We start from the raw sequence: 18,605 nt of genomic DNA on the forward strand, positions 1-18,605 counted from the left end.
CTGTCACAAACACATACCCTAGCCTACTGATGCATAATCAGGTGCAATGAAGAACAATCTGTTCAGATACTGGTTCATTTACCTATGAAATCAGATACTGGCTGAAACAACCTCCAATTTCACACACGCTATGTCAGCTCCACCTAACACAGGCCCCAAAACACACACATGCACACACGCTCTGAATTAGGATCATCATGCTACACTGGAGAAGACCAAAATATTGACTGAGACAATGTCCAAAGCATTCTCCATTCTCCTTCAATCTGCCTCATTTGCGCACGCACACGCACACACACTACAGCGTGTTTTTAACAGGTACAGTATATAGCTTAACACACTTACAGCAGACACTATTTCATATTCCAGTGCTCACATTTTAAGACCACTGAAATATCAACACCTAACAGTAAGCAGGTATTAACACACACAGTCACACACACTTTGGAGCTGACTCCATGGGAAAAAAAGACTTAATAGGTGTGTGTGTGTGTGAAAAGAGAGAGAGAGAGAGGCAGACAGACAGACAGACAGAAAGAGAAACAAGGAAAGGGAAATAAGTATGACAGCCTACACACAGCACCGGGTGATCCATAGTTAGTATCTATATAGGTTGCTTTATTTATGTGTTGATTGTCAGGGAGAAGATAGATTACAATAGAGAGTTCAGGGGGTGGTGTGTGTGTGTGTGTGTGTGTGTGTGGGGGGGGGGTTACTGGTGTCTTGGCATTGCTACCCAGAAGCTGTGAACCTTCAAGACCACATTTCCGACCACCAGAGAGCTGTCTGCAGCCCCCAGAAAGGTCACCATTTGCCCCCCACAGCCAAAAAGAAAAGACTTAATAGGTCTTTGTGTGAGTGTACTGCAGAGGAACACCATTTGGTCAGAGCGATCACAGCCTTGTGTGCATGTTTGAGAGAGAGAGAAAGTTTTTATGGTCCAATGTCCACTCATTCAATCCACAAATAATACAGCCTCCTCTTCAGTCCCACTTTGCTTGTGTACTATACAGTGGTCCCAGACAATTCACCATGAGAACTCCATTCACTCAAGACTGGACTGAACAAAAAGAGCATTTCACAATGGAAATGCACTGGTCTGGCTTTGAAATCCCAATTAAGACCCTAAATGAAGAACCAGAATGAGAGCTAAGACCTTGTCCTGATTTATTTCCCTGAGGAGAGCTTTGCATGCATGTGGAGGACCCAGAAGACACGAAACTAGTCATCCCAGTCTCTCTTACAACCCCGGTATTCAGAGGCCCTGCATGTGTCTTTTCACAAAGCAATAATACTCCCTCACGCATTCGACATCACAAGTTCAACTGACAAATCACCCCCCCCCCCCCCCTGTCTTCAATACTAGTCACATGGCTTCTACGCAGTCACACACACACACACACACACACACACACACACACACACACGTTATTTCTTTCAGGCTTAGCCTAGTTCACAAACAGCAGACGTTGTGCTACTGACTGTGCCACATGTGTTTAAGTGGTTTGTGTGTTTATTTGCCGACTCGGGGGTGAGACAGACATGCCAAATGGCTTTTCCTCCGAAGACTGTTGGGGGACGGCTAATGCCGCACAACACCAGGGGAACGTTTCTTAAACAGGGCCTTGTTTCATGGAACAGGAAAAACAGATGCTGTATGTAGGTTTAGGGGGTTAGTGGCAGGGAGGGCGCATGCAATGCCCACGAGCACACAGACGGAACTTCCTGCTGACCCACTAAACGTTGACCTTCATCCTGACTTCGCTCAGTCCGCTTTCAACCTGTACTGCGTGGTCGGTCTCAGAGCAGCCAATAACGCATGAAAGTCACGTCCGCGAGAGCTATTTACAACTTGACCCTGCTACCTTTACTCCTTTGGGAGGGCCTTGAGGATAACGTTTAGCCTATATGCTGAAGTCAGTGGGCTCCTCCAGCTCTAGCACAAACTAGCTGGAGCTCCTGTGACTTTGCCAAAAACTAGGACCAAATTCACATACCAATACCAGGTGATGCTATTGTTTATGTTAAAAGCTAGGCTAGGTTTTTTCTACTCCATACTGCACAGCCTAGATATACACAGGAGTAACATAAACACAACTTTAGCACCATTCCAATGCATACCTTGCATTCTCTCTCTCTCTCTCTCTCACACACACCTTCTTTTTTACCTTCTTCATGGAAATTTCATGTGGGCCCCATCCACCAGACTAGACAACCATCAATTACGGGCAGAGGGGAAAACAGATCTCAACCAGGAATGCTTTTCACTGGCCTGCTGTGGAGGAAACCTTGACAGTTATCAGCGTCCCATCAAATATCAAACAGTCCCATGCTACGCTGGCGACACTCATACTTTCGACTTCAGAAAAGTGTTTTTTTTCCCCTCTCAAATGAATATGGAGACCGACAGGTATAAGTCATGTTACATAAGATAAGACCTGTGTGAGCACAGGGTCAGTCAGGAGCCTGGACTTGGAGGGTAAATTCCTTTGAGAAGAGCAGGGCTAAAGGGATCCAGGTATCTGGACATGCCGTCCTGAACAAATGAGAACATCGCTGTTCCAAAATAAGAGTTACTTCATCTTCCTCAGAGATGAACTGGGAATTTTTGACAGCAATGTTTATTTTTAACCTCAGGGAAGATGGAGCTGATCAGGGTTTGGTTGAAGCCCCTCAATGTTCTTTTGCAATATCTGACATTAACTTTGAGAGAGAGACACTGCCATGGAATTGATCCTTTTAGTGCTTCGTCATCTCAGTTCATTATCTGAACTTCCTCTGAACGAAGCTACCATTTCTGGGGCGTGTAGTTCCCTATGATATTGTGTCAAATACGCCTACAACAAAAGTTAACATTAGGCAAATCTTCTGTATTTTTGACCATTAAAACTGTCCATTAAAAACGGGGGAGGAAATCAGCAAGCAAAGAGGTCGGGTTATCAAAAGGGTTTGTCCAAGAGTGGACGTCGCCGGGGGAGGATGAGTAGGAGACACATCTGGGTCAGGATTCCCCCCCACTGCGTCTGCCAGCTACTACATCCGCTCAACCTTGTTAAACCCAATAGCAGATATCTCAATCAAAGCTCCCAGAGGGGGGTCCACTAATCTATAAACACACTTTGGCAAAGGGGGGGGATAGACATTCACATACTACACACTCAGATTGGAAGAATTCCAAATGCCCATCCTAATGTTACGATAAAGCACTTCCTTAACATAGTCAGGCAGTGATGGCCTAGTAGTCTACATTGTAGCCTACTGGAGTTCTGGTTCAGTGATTGTATTTGATATCAGCTAGCTGGGCTGCCAGAACAGTCACTCCTCAAGGCATGCTGGATACTGGCATGAGAGACAGGATAATGTGCTAGTGTGAGAGAAATTACAAAGAGAGATTGGGAGAGAGAGTGAGAGAGAGAAAGAGAGAAACAGGGCATGTCTGCACTGAGAAGACCGTCTGTAGGCCAAAACCACAAATGGGCTGAAGCTTGTCATTAGGCTGTGTCCACAGATGCCCATGGTGGTGACATGAGGTTCAGCTTAGAACAGTTTGGTGGACCAGAAGGAAGTATCACTAAAAACCTCCAAAGCGCCGGAGTAACCTCATGTGGACAGTGTGGGATGAATGGACGCATGGGACAGTCAGCGCTTCAACCAGGCCGTGTGAAAAGTCCTCCCTCACTGGGCAGTCCAGTGGAGTGATGTGGCAGGCAGGGCTGGTGCTCCTGGATTACAGCCGGACACTGTGACACAGCTGTGCCAATGAATGAGTGGGGATGACAAATTGCAGGGGCTGATCATATCATCCCAAGACACTCCTAGTGTCCATGTTGGAGGTAGACTTAAGCCGTTTCCTCTGTGTCATATGCTCCACTATGAAACGATCAAATACATGGACGTACACACACAAACAAGACAAGACCGCAAAATGGCTATATAATATACCGATATAGACACAGACACAAATTAGCCCCTTGAGTCTGAAAAGCTTTAACAGACATCTTTGTAATTCAATAATACAACCAACCATGAGCCACAGACACAACACACTAACTAGCACATGCCTCCCATGACATCCAACTCCACAATCTGCCCCTAAACATGACCCCAGTCACTCAGTCCACAGTGAATGTGGCGGGGTCCCAACTGAAATGAATGCTGGATGAGCTGAAATAATAGTGGGGCCACGACTCCCCTGTGTTTGTCCACTCAGGGAGGAGGATGCCTGGGATGTTTTGGGACATTGTGAAGGGTGGAATGTGCTGTGCACTCTTAGAGTCAACACGGGAGTTTACTAAATAGGCCTGACTCATGTTTTAGGTTTAAAACTGGCTTGCTAGCTGTGCTGTCAGTGCAGTTAATATTATGGGAAATCACAACGCTGCATTAACACACATTCAAAGAAGAACCTTGTTCCACTAATCAAATGAACACATCATGCATGAATGTAGCCAAGTAGGCTGATATAATTTCACTGATTATGTTAATGTCAGTGAAGTTTTAATGACCAGTGTTCTTACCCAAATAGTCAAAAATATTGTGTGGGAACAGAAACAAACCAGCTGGTCTACTTAGGGCTCAGCTGGGTGGTCTTACAAATATTTCCCAGAAGCATGGGTTGCCGCAAAGGCAAGCAGAATAAACTTATCACAAAAGGGGGCTTGAAAGTGGGGTGTCAAAACATAGCCTAACATACTGGTTAACATTAGACAGGTTACTGCTAAAACATGCCCTGAAGATGCTTGATTTAACCGCAAAGAAGGGTGGTGTTTAAAGTGCATGCTGTAGGCTTTGAGGTGTAACTTAATTGCAGATAAGAGGTTTATTAGATGACCATTTATCTCCCAAGAAAGCAAGGACTATCGGACTAATAATCTTGAGCTCATCAGCAATCCAGGTAACGTTTAGTTTAAGTCTAACGTAAACGTTACCCGGCAGAAAGAAAACGAAGGAAAAGACTAGGCACGACGGCAGTACTAGCCAAAGCAAAGCTTGGCTAATGGCAAACGATACACAACCCAGGTAATACAAAATCACCAGACCTAATTGAAAGTCGTAATAAGTCTTAAACAACCTACACAAAAATGTTGAAAACGGTTTGTTTCACTTTCACTGGGCCTGGACTTTACATCCAGTATGCATGCAAAGCAGATAGCTAACGTAATGTTACTGAGCTAGAGAAGCCCAAGACAGGCATTTTATCTACGTTACCTCAGTTAGTTCCCTTTCTCGCCCAGAAAAGGAATCTACTTTGAATGATATAATCAAAAGTGCGGTCCTGTGATGCTGAAATCCACACTCGCATACACCCAGGCAGGCCGGTGGCGACAGCATACGCTTCCCATCTCTTGACAGGACTCCCGGAGAAGGGGGATGTTTCCCAATTCTAGAGCGTTCGCCTCTCTGATCGTAGTGAGAGCGCATGGAATTGTGGGATATCGACTCTGAACTCCCTGAAAGCCATCGCTAATGAGCTTCGCCCTGGATTGTCTTGAATGTGCACATCATTCACCAGAGAGCTACAAGCACACGTAGACAACACATATCCACTTACACTACCAGAATAGCATCACTTACTAATAGTTTGCTAATGGTTCTATTTCTGTAACATTATTCTGTGGAACTATCCTTAGGCCTATTGCTGTCAGAAGAAAAGCAATACGCCGCATCAGAATATGACTGATTTTAGGGGAAATAATTCTTATAACCATCAGGTAGAGCTACATCCTTATTATTTCTTCATCCTTATTTTGCTGGCTGTTAAGGCTGTGCTGCATGAACTTAGATTAATTTAATAAACACGCACACACACACTGAACCAGGAAAAAACCTGGGGACCACCACTGAGTAAAAAAAAAGTGATTTCCACCGTGAAACTATATGAACAGTAAGGGTCAGGGACCACTATTAACCCTTAAAGGTGTAGGTTTTTGAACATTCTAAGTTCCGCAACAATTGAAGGTTCTAAAATTCTATGTTGAATTCAATGAACCCAGATATTCTTTAGAATGTTAATTTCCCAACATTCCCGTCACACCGGTGTGACGGTACTCCTTTAAGGGTTAAGGCATTCACACACCACCAGTGGGCAGACCATTGGTTGAAAACCCATGCAGTAGACATAGCCTAGTCACATAATGATGCATATAAGATACAAAGATTAAAAATGTAAATAACAAATGAGCACATGCACTGTATTGTATGTGAGCTGAGTAATTGTCTCACTCTTTCCCAAACACATCTTCTCTTAACTATAAGCATTTCTCAGATGGATGATGGGAAAAGGGAATATAATGTCCATATGGTCAAGATATTCTAAAATATGAACATAATGTCTGAAGAGAAACACATTTGTTATCATGTTTCCCTTACTTATTATAGCATGAAATCATAGGCCTATGACTCATCCCTCCCATGATATATCCTCCTCACCCCCTCAGACATGGAACGTGTGGCCTGACATGTTTTGCCAAATGTAACGTTTAGCATGAACTGTGGGAACATTTCTAAAGCTCATACCCAAAGGTTGAGGGAGGGGGCATCACCCCAGCTCTCTCCCCTCCACAGTCTTGTCTATTTCAGGATGTGTTGAGGTCAGCTCTAGGATGGTAGGGAACCAGATGGACCAGAGGGTCATGAGTAGAGACGAAGGGGCGTACCTTCACGCTCAATGGGCTCCAATTATCCAGATCAAAGGGCCTGAGATGAATGGTGAATGCACAGGCTTTCATTATCACATACGCTTAATCGCCCCTTTCATCAGTTTTTAAATATACATGTGTAGTTAGGACTGTATTCACTCCTCAGTTCACAAGGCATGGTAGGTTGTTATTGACATCCGCACATTGCAGTGGTCTAAGTCGCACTGTAGCCTTTGGATGTTTGATATTTTTTAAGAATAAATTAATCATCATATCTGTTCTTTTCAGTTCCAACAGAAACATTAATAAAACACAAGGGCTTTAGTAACTTCAAAGAAAATTAGAGAACAAAAAATACAGAGACTCATTTCCTTCAAAATGTATATTTTGGAATGCACTCCAACAGTATACAGTTGGTTTCACTGCTAAACAAAAAAGTGACATTTTAAGTATGATATGAAGCATGAAGATATCTTTCAGTATTTCTTTCATCTTAACAGCTGTCAGAACAGTATGCAAACCAAAAAAAGGATTATTTCTTTCCTTTTCCATCTTATTGTTGCAGATGTTACCTCAAATGATTTCCAGGTTTGTTTGTAAATCACCCTACAGTAGCGTATATACAGTAGGTGTATTCTGTCATTAGAACATCATACAGAAGGACAACACGTTTAAGAAAACACAGATCAGAAGAGAGAAAGAAAAGCTTCTTTAATAAACATGCCTGCATGTTAAACCAAATCACTAAAGCCTCTCTTGTTTCCTTATATCACACTATTCCAGGCAGTTCCTTCTGATGTCCAGTAACCAATGACAGCATCTCCTCACAAACCTGTCCAATCAGGAGTTCTGACACAGTCATGTGTCCAATCCAATTTTACAAACAGTGTAGGACAAGCGAGGGAACATTAACTTATTATAACTGAGTTTATTTGTCAGGAGAGGATTGAGCAGCGTGACACTGTATTGGCACAGTAAGGAGACTGTGAGAGGTTAACAGGGCCGAAGATTGTATACTACTGTCCTCCAAAAGAAAAAAATAACTCAACAAAGCATCCAGTTTTCTTCTCCAACTTCTCTCTCTCTCTGTCTGTCTAAAAAGGACACCTCATATCATTGACAAAAAGAGTATTGTCTAATATACAGCATTACTTAAAACACTTAAAACGTCTTACACAATGACAGAGGCACTGCTGTATTGTATTATTGAAGTAACACAGAGCAAGACATACAAGTTTTACACAACCAGGCCTCTGCGTTTCCCCTCATCCACAGACAGGAGGACATCTACTGTGCAGACACACACAAGTGCCAATAATTGGGATAGCAGGGACTTGCTGGTCCTCGCGCCACCTTGCCTGGAGTAAGTGCACAATCTCTCTTCTGTCAAAATGCATCGGTGTGGAGCTATAGTGACTGCCAAGAGTACACAACACTCTGAACAGAGTAGGCCGCTTATAGGGGAAAGGTGAAGGTTTTTTTCCCCTTAATAGCAATCCTTCCAAAGGTGAGGAGAAAGAGCGTTTCGCTCCAACCAGTTGAAACTTCACGGTGAACATGTAACAAGAAAGAGATTGGTCCTGTTTTTTTTTTCAGCTCACTTGGTTCCTTCAGATGAATTAGGCTTATTCATCATTTCCTTCATTACAATCTCAAATAAATCCCAAATAATAAATTATCAATGAGATAACACAATAAAAATAAAGAAAAAGAGCAAAACTTTTATGCTTATGTACAGACACAATTCTGACATTTTTCTTCTTTCTAAAATAAAAATACAAAACATTTTGGCAGGACCATCACAGAAATCCAACAATGGTGTTGAACATTGATTCATAAGCCTCCTAAGAAAGGGGCTTAACACAAAGTGGAACAATTCCTATACGTTCAGGCATGTCTCTGTGGGGATGTTGTGTCCTGCAAGACAAAAAAAACTAAATGACAGAGCAAAAGACACTGCTTTAGATTTACTGACAAAAATGGAAATGTGATCAATGCTATGCAGACACTCAGCAATGAGAGAGTACAATGTTCGTCCTCCAGTTATACTGAGTTCAGCACCCCTACTACACAAACCAAAACATGCACACAAACACACACAGATACACACACCCACACACACACACATTTCTCCCGTTTCCCATTAGTGTCTGTCACTGGTCTGCACAGCCCATTCACAATGTTGTGTAAGTCCAGGGCTGAGCTCAACAAACAAACTGCATCGGATGACTCAGGCATGCGCTCCTAAGGGGAGCAGCTTCCCAAGTGCTCGTCACTCCCTTGTCATCCTTTTGAGGTCTTATGTGCGTGGCAGCTCTTCATGGTGGTGTCAACTCCTCGTTGTGTCAAATGAAAAGCAACTGGCAAAAGAACGCACTGCATTAACTCAATGGCAAAATGGTGCAGGATTTTTTCATAAGATTGGGTGGGGGACGGACTCCACTATTACATTAAAGATGATTGTCCAAAAAAAAAAGATAACGAATCTGATAGACTTCTACAAATTAGTGTCCATGGGTGAAGTGGATGGGATGTCATAGTTACTCACATCATACATATAACCATAATTTCTTCAGCGCCTGAATTCTTCATTAGTATAAACCCTCGGAATCACAAATCAATGAAAAAAAGAAACCCTCAGATTTCTCCCTTTGGCAAAATATAATCAACAGTACTTGTGACATTTCACTGTACAGTACTGAACTACAATGCTGGAGGCAAAGGAGCAGTGCTTTTTCGGCCAGTTATCTTTTACAGTAAGTTCAGAAATATCACACGGACACCAGAAAAGAAAAGCCAAACAAGGGACACAGGACTAAAACGCAACAAACTACCCACCACGACGAGCTGCTCAGCAAGGCTCGAGAGCCAGTGAGAGAGTAGCCTACTCTAGACACACGACGGAGGCGCTGGCATCCTGTACAGCGGACATAAACTGACCAAAGCAGCCTGGAGCGCGATTGGATGTTGGAGACCCATAGTCTGTAGTATGTGGTGTGAAGAGTCGCGCAGACACACGGACGGTGGCGGTGTGTTTGTCACAAGGGGGGAGATTGGTGCGTATGAACATGGTGAGGGGTAAAGAGGAGGAGGAGGAGAGATAGCGCTGCCCTCTTCAGGTCTGTGCAGAGGTAACTGGCGCCATCTGGTGGCCGTGGCTGGAGCTTACAGTCCGAGTTGACAAGTTTCTGGCGCCTTCCAAAATAAGCAGGAGAGAAGACTGTTTGTGCCTTTTGTTACTTATACACCAGCGGCCACACAGCAAGTGTTCCAGCCTTGTGTCCTGATCTAGCAGTTACTGTTCGGAGAGGTTGGTGGCACTCGCCCTACACCTCTGTGGAGAAGAGGATGCTCTGTCGTTTGCTGTCTGGGGTGGGGATGGTCTCAAGCTGGAGGAAGTAGAGCAGAACCTGGACCTGAGAGAGAATGGGAGAGACAGTCATACACTGGAGTGCCCAAACATAATCTGTCAAATAGGCTCACAAACATTTCAACCAACTAGTTGATAGTCAGAGAAAGGGGGAGACAATGGAGAAAGAGATGGTTCACTGTGAGAGAGGGCTTACCTGCGACATGACCTCTAGTGACCAGCTGTCTCCCATTGTGATGGGCTGGGTGGGGTTGGTGGGGATCTTGCTGTCCTTCTCGGATGGCCGTAACAGGGTGGGGCCAAAGACAGTGGCCAGGTTATGCAGGGACATCTTATTGATGCACTCCTTCTCCGCAATCCTGAGGACACAAGGGTCAATGCAGATGAGTTAACAATGTTCTACAGCAACACATATCTACAGTATTCACCTTATTCGAGAAACCCTAGGCTACTTCCGTCCGGTTCGGTTTACATAATAACTAAATGCAGTCTCATACAATTCTGCATTCATTATGGATATTCTATACACTATATGACTGACAGAAAAACATAGGCTACATTATACTCTTACATAGCTTAGGACGCGTCTGGATCTTCCAATGCTAATCTTTTAATTGTGGCAAAGTGCTCCACAACAAAGTGGAAGCTGCTTTTATCCATTATGCACCGAAGCTATGGAACACCCTACCTCTGTACATCAAACAGGCCAATTCTGTAAACATCTAAGAGACCTGAGAACATACCTGTATATGAGAGCTTTTAGTTAACTCACTTTTTTACCTTGTAACCTATTTCTTCACATCAATTCATATTACTGATGCTTTTTAAAGCTGCTATTTATAGGGTCAGTATGTTGTCAAGGTTGTATTTTTCTGCATGCTATGTTAATTGAATGGCCATGTTGTAGTGCACTGCAAGTGCTTTGTGTATAAGGTGTGTGTGCATGTGTGTATGAGTGTATACAATTATTGGTATTAAAGTTTGTGTTCTGCAGTGAAGTGGGTGGTCTGGGTACCTCTTCAAATGATCCAGCAGGAACAGGAAGGTGACCAGGTTGGGCTCCGGCAGAGAGAGCAGCAGGTTCAGCATGCAGCTCTCCTTGGCAACGCTATCAGACAGGGCTGCACACACAGACAAATGAAACCACTATGTGAGAAACATGGTCAATTGAAGTATAGGAAACCAAGGTCATGGTCAGTTGAAGTATACAAATGTTTTACTAATGTTTATTTTTCATCTATATTGTTATATCATTTGTTTAATTCTGAGGAATATACTGTAGCTTCCCCTGGCTTTTATTTGGGGTTGCCACTGAGTATAGTATAGGCTACTATGATTATTGTCAGTTGGAGCATAGTCGTGGTCACAGTCATGGTCAACAGAAGTACTATAGAGTAGAGTATTATACTCAACAACAGCAACATGGCGGAGAGGGCAGGGAGGTACTCACTGATGCCACCAGCGAAGTTGGGGTACAGCTCATCAGTGAAAAGGGGCTCCGGAAGCTCCCGGAAATACAGCTTCAGTGTGCCAGCGATGGCGTTGACATCCATCTCACTCATCATAACCGACACATCTTTATTATCTGTGAGGGAGAAGACGGCATAGAGAAAGAGTGCAACGTTACAGTTTTCTGTTTGTCTTGAGTTTTCCCGGTCTTAAAACATTGCAAAGGATAAGGTGAGGTGTTCTTTCCTGAGGATTCATCTTTGGACTTCCACATTATACATATACATGTGTATAACTCACTTGTGTCAAAGGCTGTTTTCAGGGCCTGGATATCTGTGGCCACTCCAGAGACGCGATAGATGCCCACTTCCTCCATGCCCCGCCTTTCAATCTCTTCTAAGCACTGACGCACAATGTAGGGCACCTTGGATCGCTCACGCCTGGAGGGGAAGACCATATTAATACATTCATTATTAATGCTCATACAATTTATGGTAATACAATCAAAATTGCACCTCACTGTCAGTATGCATGTTCAGTATTCATTCACAACATGTAAATTCAACAGAACAGAAGTAGATTATCTTTTTATTTGCACACAAATAATTAGCATCACAAAGCAGATTTTATTCATATCAATAATCCATAACAAATGATGGCACCTATTGAAAAGTGTATGTTACATCCAACTTTGTTATTTTGTTCACCTTACGTCCATATGAACAACAATAATTCAAATAGACACTGTGTGAATTCAACTGTGTGCTGTGGAGAAGATCATCTCTTAATTGCAGACACTTGGTGTGCATGAGTGCACATTGCCACGTTCTTGGCCGTTAGACAGTTTAACCCTTTCTGCTCGACAGCACACAGCATCGGTACAAGAGCAGCTCTTGTTGGTGGTGATAGTGACATGTTGTCTCTACACTCTTAATGAGCTTTGTTCCCTAAAACTATTAAAGTGCTCATTACCAGCAATCTTCATTAGTGTCAATCATCAACACACACTCTCTCTCTCTCTTTCACACACACACACACACTTTCAAAACACTGAAACTATAATGCACACACACACACACACACACACACACACACACACACACACACACACACACACACACACCCCTCCACAAACTTGCCTGTGTGTGATAGATAGATAGATAGATAGATAGATAGATAGATAGATAGATAGATAGATAGACAGATAGATAGATAGATAGATAGATAGAGAGATAGATAGATAGATAGAGAGATAGATAGATAGATATACTTTATTGATCCCTAGGGGAAATTCAAGACTCAATGGCCTTATTCATACAGCAAACCATACATCCAAAAATATATCTCCATTTTCCTACATTGCCTTATTTCAAGTGTATAGCACCGTTTGTCATACAACTCCCAAGGCAAACTCTATTTAGACATCATGTTCTATGCAAATACATCCAGAACACCATTTAATTATTTTCCATGTGACCGCTAACAGCAGCCAATTAGTTTCTCTATAGCCCCACAGCCTCTAAGTGACTGGCCTTGTGTTGCACTTGGCTGCCTCACAGGCCTTCCTCCACGGGCACTGGGTAAGCAGGAGCTGCTGACAGAGAGGGGCCCTGCTTGGGCAGGAAGGGGGGGACAGAGGTGGGGGTGAGGGGTGGAGGTATAAGAGTAGGTGGCTGAGTGGCATGGGAATATTGAGGGGATTATCCAGGCCTGAGAGGCTCAGGGAGGTGATGAGTGCAGTGGGTAGGGTGGGGGCAGAGGGTGGTGGTGGTGGTGGTGGTGGTGGTGGTGGAGGCCAGGGTTGCTTGGGGTTGGTGCTCGTCCCCTTAGCTTTGCTTGGCTCTCAGATTAGGGCTGTCGGCTTGGATGGGATCAGCGCTGGCCAGCTGGCTCTGTGAGTGGCCGGCACGTGCACTCCTGGGCTATACCTGCCTGGCGTGGGGCCTGCCAATCACTCAACACCTAGGCCAGCCCAGCACACAGGGGGACTCGCACAGAAAAGCCCTAAGCAGGTGCTAACACTTCTCACAGGTGCCTAGCACAGTTCCATGACTCCATAGTCATAGAGGGGATTGAGTGTTGCTATACAGACTAACACAGTTATTTACTCTAGAACTTTCTGCCACGTAACTGATGAAGACATGTGAATAAGTGAGACACAGTGTTGTTTGGCGATTTCGTCCTCGTGTGTTTTACTCACTTGGTCACTGCGGAGATCTTGACACCGAACACGCCCAGCTCCCTGCATGAAGGCATCCTCTTCAGGCTGAACTCACGGCTGGTGAACTTCATGGACAGCTTCACCTCAATCTAAAACACAGCACACAAGAGCACCCGAGTGACCCTGAGAGCCTATAAGAAATGTACCATGTAATGTATAGGAAATGATAAAGCATGGCGCTGAAATCTCATGAGCAGCTGCATTTAAGATGGCTAATCCATGGAAACATTTGGAGACATTAGCTAATTGACCACATTTTGTGCCTTGGGATGTGTGTATGTATGTCTCTCTCTCTCTCTCTCTCTCTCTCTCTATCTTTCTCTCTCTCTCTCTTTCTGTGTGTGTGTGTGTGTGTGTGTGTGTGTGTTCGGTGCGGTGCACTCACCCCATTCATAGGAATGACGGTCCTCTGCCAGTCTTTGCCCTGGAGGGTCTGAGGGTCCAACTGAGAGGGACAGAAAGAGAGCAGGTGTTACACATACATCCATACCCACCAGCATGGCAGCCATCACTAGAGATTTACCAAAACACTAGCTATGTTTCCATCCATCCATTCCAGATGAATTTTGAATTTGAAAATGTATTTGGAAGGGACTGTTACTCAATTACAGTTATAGCTGTTGATTGATTTGCAGACGGCAAAGATTGATTACGGATTAATGTCATGTTTGTTACAGACTACAGACAAAAGTGGTAAACATTTCTTGGAAGTTGCCTGAGATTTTGAACCATCATCTGTCCAGTGAAGGTGGTCCTCTCTACATGCCAAAACTACAGGGAGCACAGTCCAGACACTCAGTGGAGTATGGAGACTGGAACATTTCACAATGCACCAAATACACAGAAGCATTCATTTTCCCCCCTAAAGGATGAAGATTTTACTATTTTTTCCTAACACAGCTTCTGGACAAGCACACCAAATCCTAAGCAACTTGTATACATCAGTACCGGGGACAGTGTCGCCAGAGCAACTTGTATACATCAGTACCGGGGACAGTGTCCCCAGAGCAACTCGGGGTGAAGTGTCTTGCTCAAGGACACAACAGTGTCAGCCTGAAATTGAACCCTCAAGCTGTTAGCCAAGTCCCTTAGCTATGCTACAATCACCCCTACTTAACCCTTAAAGGTGTAGGTTTTTGAACGTTCTAAGTTCCGCAACAATTGAAGGTTCTAAAATTCTATGTTGAATTCAATGAACCCAGATATTCTTTAGAATGTTCATTTCCCAACATTCCCGTCACACCGGTGTGACGGTACTCCTTTAAGGGTTAAGGGTTAATACAACCCTCACTGTTATGCATGACATTACATCATGGTGCTTTGAGTTTCATCATTCTTATGCTTCAATTGCTTCTAACTTCAATTCACCAGTCCCCAAACTCTAATTACATCAGGTGCTGTAATTTGGCATTTTATATAATCCTGAGAGCGCCCCGTTGGTCAGAGTCCACAACAAACAGAGTCCCCTCTGAGATTGGGCCATCTGGAGAGAGAGACTTCGGCATGTTCCTCTCCTCATCATCCTCATCCTGGACCTAATCTCCATATGGTCGTGTGCGGCGTTGGATCACGTTCGCCCCTAACTAATCTCATCATCTCTATCACAGCGGCCTGTCTGTCCTCATCAGGAGTGAGAAGTGGAACACAGGAACATAAACAAATGCAAATGCACACACACACATAAACAGTACACACACACCATAGGATAAAGAAAAAGAGAAAGGATAAACTTGACTTGTAGGGTTCAAAAACACTTTGAAGAAGTTGCAGATGGGAATGAAAGACGAGTGAAAAGAGAGTGAAAGACAGGGTGAAAAGAGAGTGAAAGACAGGGTGAAAGACAAAGAGAGAGGACAGACTTTAGTATACGTGTCATCCAGGTGATTGTATGACTTGTATCACTGAACACTCAACAGAATGAGTAACCACAGAAACTAAGGTATGGAACTACATTGCAATGAAGCCTACCAAAGACATACTTCCATTTCCACTTTACATGTTTCCATTTGACTAAACACCATTGTTTGCAAATAAACAAACAATAGAGTATGCACAGAACCGACATATATTGTTCAACTAGAAAATGTTAACTAGATTTACTGAGCAAAAGATCCTGCATTCTATTGTATTTGCCCGAACCTTTTGGTCCTTCCGTCTCTGCAGGGCATTCTGAACTCTCCCCCACAGTTTCGTACCCCTGCCCCCTGCTGTTGCCCTGGTGACAGATTTTCTGCCGTTGCCCTCCTCCTCCGTGCCCTCCTCTGTGTCAAGGATGGCATCTGCCAACGGCGGGCACCTCTCTCCCCGAAGGAAGTGGCTCTGGGGTGCGCTCTCCGTCATCATCATCATCATGCCTCTTCGGCGGTTGGCTATGGACTCTTATCAGCAGGCCGTGAAACAGGGGGAACTTCACCATCAGCCTCAGAGCAGCGGGCTCCTCTTCAGGGAGATAAGAAGCTCCTGGTCTGTTTCGCTGGGGCTGCTTTGTGTAGAGGATTGCCCAGGTAATCCCATGCTACAGAGCCGTAGCGCTTGTTTACTAGCCGCTCCACTTTCCCTGGCGCTCTCCAGCTGGTCCGACAGGTGAAGCCGAGGACGGCTGCTGATCCTCAGTCCAAGCCCGGCCGTGTCCTTGCTTCCCTGGAAGCGAGACAGCTAGTGGTGGGGCTGGCAACAGCAGCCAGCCTGTGGGGGTTCTACAGGTGTGTGTCCGCAAGAGCCCCCTACTGAACTCGGACACAGCCAGACACTCCACCGCCACCACAGCCGCCGCTGACTGCCCAAAAACCCTGTCAGCTTAACCTTGTCTGTAGGTCAGCGTCTGGATCCTCATATCACAGCCCATCTCTCATGTGTCAGCACACAAGAGTGGCAGACTCCTTTTAACTGCCCCGTCGACAAAGCCCTCCCTCTCTCTCTCCCTCTCTCATTCTCTCTCCCTCTCTCTCTCCCTCCCTCCCTCCTTCACTCACTCACTCACTCTTACTTCTCATGTTACTCCTACTCTTGTTTGCTTTCTCCACTCCCTCCCTCCCTCCTGCTTTCTCCTCCTGCACCTCCTCCTCCCTCAGCTAATCCCCTCTCCCCACCCCCCCTGCCCCACGGAGGTTGGTCAGCTCCCAAGTAAGCCGGCGCATGGCCTCACTCTGACAGCCGAGAGTAGCCAATCGGCGTCAGCCATGCGGTAATTACGCTTCGATTAAAAGCTGCTCGAACTCCTTTGCGTGGAGTAATGACGTGCTAAGCGGCTCAGTCCCAAAACACGAATATCTGCTGCATGTGTGTGTTTGTGTGTAACAGAGAGAGAGTGTATGTGTGTGAGTGTATATGTGTGTGTCATGCATGCATGAGTGTGTGCGTGTGTGAGTGTGTGAATGCATAAAAGTGTGTGTGTGTGTGTGTGTGTGTGTGTGTGTGTGTGTGTGTGTGTGTGTGTGTGTGAGTGTGGGAATGCGAAAAAGTGTGTGTGTGAGAGTGTGTTTGTATGTGAGAGTGTATGGACCCTTTCATCAATAAAAACAAAAACAATGCTTGAACGTTCTATTTGGTTCCCAATCTACTTCCTCTGCATTAAGATAACATATGGAATGTTAAAAAGGAAGTCTTGTGGGGCCAACTATGATGCTGATAATGGAACTCTCTTGAAAGGGTCTATATGTAGTGCTTGGCAGTGAGTGTCCTCAGGTGAGCTCCCTAGACTAAATAAGGATTAAATGTCTCTGTTCCTCACTGCGAAGGTAAGCAGGAGACAGAGAGACAGACTGACACTGCAGACACCAGAGGCCACTGGGACCCGAGACAGCATGTGAAAGCAGCGGAGCAGTGGAGCACCAAAACAGTGCATACGCATCAGAGTCTGGCTGTTGTGTAATGTGTGACTGCATTGTCAGGCTCTAATAGGCACCCTTTAAGTGCGTTTAGGGAGGAACATTCCTCTCAGTGAAACAGCAGAGGGTGTATTTGAGCTGCCGGGCCGAATGACAACAGTTCCCTCTCGCCTCAGCACACCTCACTTGCCCACATTGCGTGACACAGAGAGACGAACGCCATTTTTATTGCCCCCGCAGGGGGGAAGGGGTGATACCATACCCACGTGCCTCTCAGGCATTCATGCTACCTAGTGTGTGCCATCTAGCCATTTATCGGATGCTGCACCACACAATAGCAGCAGGAGGAGAGAAAAGCCACTGTGTGAGTGACATGGAGCACCACAGTATAGAGTGCCAGAGGCACACCGGAGGACAGCCGCTGCGGTCAGTGGGCAGTCTGAAAGGACAGAAGGAAGGAGCGATAGATGTATAGAGAGAGAGAGAGAGGGAAGGAGAGACAGAGATAGAGAGAGAGAAAAGAAAGAGGAAGCCTGTGCATTGTCTACATCACTGCTGCAGTAACGCTCCTCCATTCTACCTGATGTCTCTCAAAGGTACCTGAATACCTCTATGTAATGTAGCACTATTAGCAATGTGATACTGTTCTGTTGGGAGCGTGTCAGCTTTTCTACTAAGTAGCAATTGTTTCACTTTCTCAGCTATCCCTTTTAGATCGTTTTTTTTTTTAAAAGTTAACTGTCGGTTCCATTTTCACTGAGTGCTTCTGACACAAAAGAGACGGCAGCTGGTGATTGGACACCAGTAAAAGCAGTGGGGATAAAGGTGGATGGAGTGGAGTTGACAGTGGCTTTTTGTGTTTTCAGTTGGAGCAGACGGAGAATAAGGCAGCCACCTGTAGCCGCCAGACAGGTAGATCAAAGCGCCTGCTGCCCTGTGTCTCTGACATCTAATCCGCCGCCCTTTCAGCGTCAGCCCACATCAGCCCAAATCCAGAATGCGCACACACACCCACACACACGCACACACACACACGCACACGCACACACGCACACGCACACACACACACGCTCTCACACATACACACACACACACTGAGT

The 18,605-nt window shown here is 45.0% G+C and overlaps 2 protein-coding genes across 4 annotated transcripts in view; both read right to left on the reverse strand.

Moving 5' to 3' along the window:
• Nucleotides 1–5,424, reverse strand: part of specc1lb (sperm antigen with calponin homology and coiled-coil domains 1-like b) — a 29,584-nt gene extending 24,160 nt beyond the window's left edge. The window contains exon 1 of the mRNA XM_042060195.1: nt 5,209–5,424. The gene's annotated coding sequence lies outside the window, so the exon portion shown is untranslated. The remainder of the gene's footprint in view (nt 1–5,208) is intronic.
• A 1,586-nt stretch (nt 5,425–7,010) lies between these two features.
• The window catches only part of bcr (BCR activator of RhoGEF and GTPase), an 86,544-nt gene continuing 74,949 nt past the window's right edge, over nt 7,011–18,605 (reverse strand). For 2 of the 3 annotated variants that reach the window (XM_042060178.1, XM_042060177.1), the window contains exons 17-23: nt 14,064–14,123; nt 13,658–13,767; nt 11,758–11,897; nt 11,459–11,593; nt 11,024–11,129; nt 10,205–10,367; nt 7,011–10,054 (exon numbers count right to left, since the gene is read on the reverse strand). In XM_042060178.1, the coding sequence (XP_041916112.1) occupies nt 9,965–10,054; nt 10,205–10,367; nt 11,024–11,129; nt 11,459–11,593; nt 11,758–11,897; nt 13,658–13,767; nt 14,064–14,123 (804 nt within the window). In that variant the 3' untranslated portion in view covers nt 7,011–9,964. The remainder of the gene's footprint in view (nt 10,055–10,204; nt 10,368–11,023; nt 11,130–11,458; nt 11,594–11,757; nt 11,898–13,657; nt 13,768–14,063; nt 14,124–18,605) is intronic. The other variant, XR_006021776.1, reaches the window with a different exon arrangement.

The sequence above is a fragment of the Alosa sapidissima genome, chromosome 13 (genome assembly GCF_018492685.1).
Source record: "Alosa sapidissima isolate fAloSap1 chromosome 13, fAloSap1.pri, whole genome shotgun sequence".
In the NCBI taxonomy this organism is placed as follows: Eukaryota; Metazoa; Chordata; class Actinopteri; order Clupeiformes; family Clupeidae; genus Alosa; species Alosa sapidissima.